Here is a 7,032-nt window from a genome sequence, read left to right as displayed (position 1 = left end):
TTTTTTTAACATGGGGGTAACAGAGCGTTACGTGACCGGAGTGCAGATGGGATCAGGGATGAGGACTACTTGAACTTGAGCAGAGGAGAGCTTATGGTAAGCAGTTGCTGCAAGACTCTGTGGAGGTGCTGCACGATGGCAACTGGAGGAGTGCGCATGCATGTTGCAGGGGACAAAACCTCATCACTGAAATTTTTTTTTTGGGGGGGGCGGCATAATTTATGATTAATGTCAGAAAAAAACACCCGTGAAAAATACATAAGAAAATAAATCAAGTTAACTGCTGGAGTGCCTTTGTGCGCGTACAGTGCAGCCAGGAGGTGACTGACACTGTCCTGTGTTGGGTTAAGCTATAAATATTGTATTCAGGCTTTGCCTCAGTCTTAGCCCAGCTTAGCAGACAATGGCTGATGGTGTGCGTGTACAGAATGCAGTGCTGAGGTCCGGGCCGCTGCCAAAACGTCTCCGGGACCCAAAAAAAAGCACTTTGTATCCCACCCCCAGTTTTTCTCTGTCCAGCGTTCATTCACTATGATGCGCGCCTAGTTGAAGGAGGCTCTCCACACCCGGTCCCCCCTGCGAGCCTAAAACTTTCTAATGAAATCCCCAAACACTTTTTGACAAATATCTTTTTTTTTTTTTCTCTCGAAGGCTCGAGACGATTTTCGACATATTAATCCGCGTTTTTATTGAAAAGAAAACTTCAGGTATGTCACTTTTTTTTTCAATGAAACTCCATTATTTCTTGTGTCTTAATGGCAGATGAAGTAATTAGAGGTAGCTTGGGAAAGTTGAGAAAAGTATGCAGAGGTAAAAAAAAACAAAACAAAAAAAGTGTGGTTTTTAATTCCGTGAACAAGGTAGATGTGATTGGTTTAACAAGTACCTTTTATGTTTGTGAAGAGTTATGGAGCCCAGTTCCACAGAGGGAGGAGCTGAGGAGACGCTCCTTAAAAATCATCCAAGTCCTGTAAGTGCTGAGATGAAATGACTTTTACTCTTCTTCTTTTTTTCTTTTTTTCTTTTTTTCTTTTTAAGCAAGTTTTCTTTATATACATCTATATAGAAACAGCAGGTATCATTAACTCAGTAATCTGAAGGCTATTTAAAAAAAAAAAAAAAAAGGTCCCCAGCAGAATCTTTAGATGGCCAGCCTCTCACGAAGGAAGTGACTTTTTGATGGCACTCTCATGTGTCCTGGGGTTCCTCTGGGATCTGTGTGTCCTGGCCTGTGGATGCTGAGAGTCAGTGAGTAACATCTGGCTGTCAGAGTGACCCTCCAGCTCTGCTGTCTGCAGCTGCTGCTCCAAGCAGGAGGGTCCATTCAGAGGAGGTCAGCTCTCCCAACGAGTGCCACAAGGTCACCAGCGGGTTTATAATTTGCAGAAACAGGGGACAGGACCATCAGTGTGATGTTCATTAATATGCAGAGCACTGTCTGGCAGCTTATATTATCGGTCATACTCGGATCAGGAGGCATGCCATTTTTTTCCTGCAGTAATTTGAAAAGAAAGTAGGTTGACTGCAGAACCTGGCGGTTTAGAATATGTGTGGTGAGGGCTTTTTCTCTTCTTCTGCTTTCCACCAGCCTCACAAAGTGATACTCAAACATGGCCAGGAGCTGGAAGAAGAGCAGGAGGAGTTGGCAGAGCATCAGCCTCTAGAGCAGGAAGACCTGAACTTTGAGAGATGGAAGCGCAGGCCGATTCCCCAGAGGACGCTCCACCAGAAAATAGACGACTTGAAGAAATACCTGTGGAATGCAGAGACCAACGAATTCATGGGTCGCTCTGGAAAGAGCTGGAGTGAGTTGATACAGAAAGAGAGGGTCTGTGCTGTTGGGTTATGGGGAGGGACGTTTGGATTCATTTTACTGCATGTGTCCAGTGACTACAGTTCTAATGTACAGTTGAATTTATGCAAAGCTTAAGAGCTGATGTGGTGTTTGAATGTTTTTAAAAGATGCACTCAAGGATAGTTTGGGGGTGAGAAATGTCTCTCCAGTCCAGTGACTCTGCTCACTGTGCTGTGAGTGTGTGTGTGTCCTCATGCTCAATGTTTACATAGGTGCATGGACAATTCAGAGTGTCCTGACAAAAACAGACTGCCTGGGGACGTATCCTCAGCGGGAGCGCACAGTTCCCGGCCTCGCATTGGCCCGGAATCACATTCCTCTACATCTTACCATGCTCTCCACAGCCTCTTTCCCAAAGCCATGGCGACCTCATCGTTGACCTTAGCATGCTTACAGCCCCTCAGTTGCAGTAAAACATGAAGCGATAGATGATCGTGCCATTTTTTGTTTTTTTCTTTCCCCCAGAGAGATCACCGCCAAATTGAGCTTTGGTGCAGAAGAACTTTTTTTTGGCAGAAGCGACAGACTGGACAAGTTTGTTGAGTCAATGATGATGGAGCAGCCTCTTGGTATTCCAGGGTAGTTGCTATGTGACGTTGTTGAGCCCCCTCCCTCAGCTCCACTGTACACAATGGCAAACATGATCCAACTGAGTGTCGAGAGAACATCTGAGGAAAGTGTGTGTTACTTGCATAAGCCAAAATGCTGGATCCCAGGAAGGGCTAAGAGCTGATTTCAGCCACATAACCAGTGTGTGCACACTTGTGGAGGAGTGGGGCCCATGTGTCTGCCTAAGAAAGACCCTGAGTTGAAGTCTGTGCTGTGTGTCCTGTGAGACGAGTGTGTAAGAGGGGACACAATACCAGAGTGGGGTGATTGGGGCTCCTTGGAGCTGGCTGGGCCTCTATGGCTGCAAAAGACCTTCACTACGATGGCAACCGGAGGTTCACTGTGTTCCTGAGTGAAAGGACAGCTGGGAGAATTCTCACTGAGCTCAAACAGAAAGGCCTTTGTGGCTCCGGGGACGCAAGGCTGGCTGCAGCTAGTCCCCTGTGAAATTGCCCGCACAGCAAAAGCCATTTAATTTAGGGCACGTTTAGCTCGATTAGTTGCTAATGGACTGTTAATTGAAAATTGCAGAACAATGCTAGGTCCCAGGATTTCTTTGTTACGGGGTTCTCACATTAGCTCAGTACAGTGGGTTTTATACCAGAACTATTGGAGTTATTTGCAAATCCAGGCATTAGGGGCGGACAGTGCTTTTGTATGAGTAAACAAATTAGAGGCTGTCCTGATCAAGGACAGTAGCTGGAGTCCAGACAGACTGAGCAAACCTGGAAACTCTTCATGGTTCATTATTTCCTTCCACTCCCATCAGACTTCATTTACTGAGGGATGTGTTGTGTGTTACATAAGCCAATTTTTATGTAAGTACTGTACAAAAAAAAAAAAAAATCATCCTAATGACTCATTTTTCATTTTCTCCCTCTAGGCCTCATCCTCCTCTTCTACGCTGCACTTTATATGTTTCTTGCAGCCATGTTTGGCGGCTGTTTGTTTTGCCTCATGTGGTCAATTAGTCCCTACCATCCCACCTTCAATGATAGAGTGATGCCACCAGGTAAATATAACCTTAACTCAAGCCGCTCCACTGCATCCTCCGCTACCACCTTCCTGTCCACTCTCCATCCGACTGTCTCTTGCTTCTACTTGAGTCTCAGCACAGTTGACTGTCTCTGCGTCTCCACTGGCAGGTATGACGATGGCCCCGCACCTAGAAGGCCATGAGATTGCTTTTAACGCATCCGATCGCAAATCCTGGAAGAAGTATGCCAGGTCCATGGATGAATATCTAAGACGTGAGTCGGTGCTGATGCGATTGTGGGGGACGATGTTGAAGCTGGGAGGTCTGATGAGGTTGTTGGGTTTGTTGAAAATGAAGCAGACGTGCAACGAGTTAATCCTCATCTTCACTACCTTTGTCCCCTTTTTCCATTTGGTTCTTGCAGGGCATGCTGGGAAGGGAAGCCTCTTTGTGGGCAGAGGGCAGCTATTCAGTGCTGTGTTTTTTTCACACCCAGCTTTTGTCAAGCTTCCTTAATCAGAGGCCTGAGTCTGGCAGGGCATTGCTGTTGCAAAGGTTTATTTATGCCCCCCTCTCTCGTTCTCCCTCCCTACTTCTCTGCCTCTCTCTGCTCTTGGTTTTCAGCGTATAACGATGGTGCTCAGGACAGGAAGAATATTCGCTGCTCACAGGACACATACTTCATGCAGGACGACTTGGAGGAGAGCGCAGAGCGGAAAGCATGTCAGTTTAAGCGGTCCTGGTTGGGGGACTGTTCAGGGCTGCAGGATCCCCACTATGGCTATTCTCAGGGAAGGCCATGCATCCTCCTTCGAATGAACCGGGTAAGATGAGTGTCAGTCCTCAAAACCTGTAAAATACTGAATTTTATGAAGTATGACAATGTGAATAAGAGAAAAAAAATAGAAACGCGAACATCAGGAACACAGTGTTACTGTACTAATACTCAGTGTTTTTACATGAGCGACATCTTGTGGCCATTCTAGGAAGAACATGACGCTCATGAAGCCGTTTGTGCATCACTTTTTTGGCTCGGTCAACATTTACATCAGTGGTAGCTTTAGGCAGAATTTAAAAGAAATGGGAATTCTACAAATATTTTTTCATATTAGGTAGAAATAAACCTTTGCATGGGATTTTCAATATTTAGATATAAAGAAAGGATCCGAAAGCCAACTGATGCAGCACAAAGGGAAAATCGGAGGTTTTCCATACTTTGAAACTTGCAGTTTTAATCCTTCAGCCTACAAGAATTAAATTTAGAGACAGAACTGTCAAAAAATAGTATCAAACCAGGGTTAAAGGGTATGTCTTTATGATTTTGTTTAGATGATGACACTTCTTTCTCTTCTTACCCTTTATTAGATTCTTGGTTACTTACCTGGCCAGGGCAAACCAATAAATGTGACTTGTGGAGTTAAGGTACAAGAACCATCAACCTTTTTTTGTAATTTATTGCCAGCGATAAGTAACGTCTGAAAATATCACAATCATGGCATTTTCTCCCTCAGAAAGGGCCACCAGAAGCCTTGGGGGAGCTCCAGTTTTTCCCTAAAAGCCTTTTTGACATGAAGTACTATCCGTACTACGGGAAGCTCAGACATGTGAGTGAAAGTTTCGTCATTGTGGATAACTGCTGCGGCATAAGTCGAGTGCAAAACCTGCCAGGTGTTGATCTTCTGTGTCTCTTTGGTCACAGGTAAACTACTCTTCACCGGTGGTGGCTGTGCGTTTTGCAGGATTGCAGTACGACACTCACATCCAAGTACAATGCAAACTGAATGGAAAGGGCATCATTAATGATTCACCCACTGACCGCTACCTGGGCAGTGTGACCTTCTCCTTTGATGTGGGAGCGTAAGGTAAAGGTACCACTGCCAGCAGGATGCTCCCATGACAACGAGGCAGGAAAACAAGTACAAGAAAAGAATTGTGTTGAACCATTATTTTCCATGAAATATGTCATTCCCCCTCTCCTCACCTTTCACTTAAATATCCATGTCTTCTGCTGTGAAACAAAATCCTCAAGAAGTAGATATTTACTCTTGTGTTTCTGTTGTGTCTTTGTACGTTGAGTGTGCTACTGGCACCTGCACCCACCACAAACAGTGCTGAGCACAGGACGAGTGCATAGAGTGAGTTACAGTTCAGTTCCTGATATTTTGTAATGATTAGCAAGATTAATCAAACTAAATTACACTCTGCCCAATAGTTAGTATTTCTGGCTATGCAAATCCAATTATGACTTAAAACATTAATAGGGAATTAGACATATGATGTTGTCAGGTTAGATTATGGTTTTGTGCGCACAATTTTGTGTGACAAAGTGTACTAATTTGTTTTGCATTATATTTTTCAAACCTGTATATTGTAAGAATTCAAAGAACTATCATGCAAATACTGAAAGCAGGACTTGTACTGTACTTACACGGTAAACAAAAAAAAAGATATAATAAATGCAAATACATGATTACTATATTTTTGTTGAATAGAGCAGTATTATACAGTTATGAAAAAGTATCACAAGCCACTTCTTCTTTTGTAAAAACATTTGCTTTTGAAAATGAAATACTACACAAGACTGATCAATAAAGAGACATACTGTGCTGTGAAATAGTTTGTGAAAGGTCTGTACCATTTAAAAAAATATATAACTATTTTGTGATAGCATTAATCCTGCCTGAATTGTGCTACTAAACTTGGTATCAATGTTGTATTTATTCCTATTATAGTACTTATAATAAATACAATGTTCTGGTATGTACTGTAAGTTTTCTTCCACATGAGACTAACAGTCTGCATCAACTCTGACATTTTTATTTTTTTCATAAAGCTCTCGACACATAGAAACTTTGAACATTTCAATAAAGCTCTAGATGCTGCAGTTACTGTTAAATATTATCATTATTTTTAAAAGTAAATGCATTTAAACAGCGAAGCCACAGTTCAGCGTTTTATTCACCTATTGCATCATAGATTAGGGTCATAGGTGTCGCAGGTGCATGAAGTGTTACAGTCATACAATTAATTTTTCATCTCTTCTGCATTTTTGATTGTTTCCATGCATCAGTTCTCCCCCCCACATAAGTGTATCGGGATTTCTGTCTATTTAAAGAGATCCCGCATAATTCATAAAACATGAATATATCTTTCTGTGGTCCACTGACTTCGAAGCTCTGCAGCTGTGTGAGGCTGCGTTTCGGCATCATGGTGGAGAGCTAACACTTCTTACGTTTGCTTGTTAGAATTAGCATTTGCTGAGCAGTTTTGGAGATATTTGGTCATAAAGTGTGGATGAAGATAAATGTAAAGTAGGGAAACTGCTAAAGTTGTGACAGTTAATACTGAGAGGAACATGAAGATGGATTCATCCTCATCCATTCAATAGTTGTTGAGACTTTAAGGATTCATCCTCTGGGAACTTCTGACATTTATGCCAAATTGAACAGCCATCCATCCAGTAGTTACTTTGTCAATGCGGTTTGCATTAAAGTAGTCGACCAACCGACTCACGCTAGCATCTCTTAACAGATCTTTAAGGTTGTGTCTATGTTTTGTTTTTCTTGAATAGCAGTTTGTTGCAACGTGTTGC

At 42.8% G+C, this 7,032-nt stretch overlaps 1 protein-coding gene across 1 annotated transcript; it reads left to right on the top strand.

Annotated features, from left to right (window-relative positions):
* Window positions 1–360: 360 nt before the first annotated feature.
* Window positions 361–6,200, top strand: atp1b4 (ATPase Na+/K+ transporting subunit beta 4). Its single transcript, XM_008275901.1, has 9 exons — window positions 361–707; window positions 904–970; window positions 1,589–1,805; window positions 3,348–3,476; window positions 3,610–3,714; window positions 4,065–4,264; window positions 4,806–4,862; window positions 4,952–5,044; window positions 5,140–6,200. The coding sequence occupies exons 2-9, from the start codon at window positions 908–910 to the stop codon at window positions 5,299–5,301; spliced, it is 1,026 nt and encodes a 341-aa protein (XP_008274123.1). The 5' UTR covers window positions 361–707; window positions 904–907; the 3' UTR covers window positions 5,302–6,200.
* The last annotated feature ends 832 nt before the right edge of the window (window positions 6,201–7,032 follow it).

Source organism: Stegastes partitus, unplaced genomic scaffold (genome assembly GCF_000690725.1).
Source record: "Stegastes partitus isolate 25-593 unplaced genomic scaffold, Stegastes_partitus-1.0.2 Scaffold2, whole genome shotgun sequence".
NCBI lineage: Eukaryota > Metazoa > Chordata > Actinopteri > Pomacentridae > Stegastes > Stegastes partitus.
This window is presented reverse-complemented; position numbering and strand designations above follow the sequence as displayed.

Bases quoted from the DNA above. Each gene is read 5' to 3' on its own strand.
- atp1b4 (XM_008275901.1), top strand. From the start codon at position 908: ATGGAGCCCAGTTCCACAGAGGGAGGAGCTGAGGAGACGCTCCTTAAA. The intron at 3,477-3,609 runs GTAAATATAACC...CTCCACTGGCAG, and splicing joins TGATAGAGTGATGCCACCAG to GTATGACGATGGCCCCGCAC. The intron at 3,715-4,064 runs GTGAGTCGGTGC...CTTGGTTTTCAG, and splicing joins CATGGATGAATATCTAAGAC to CGTATAACGATGGTGCTCAG.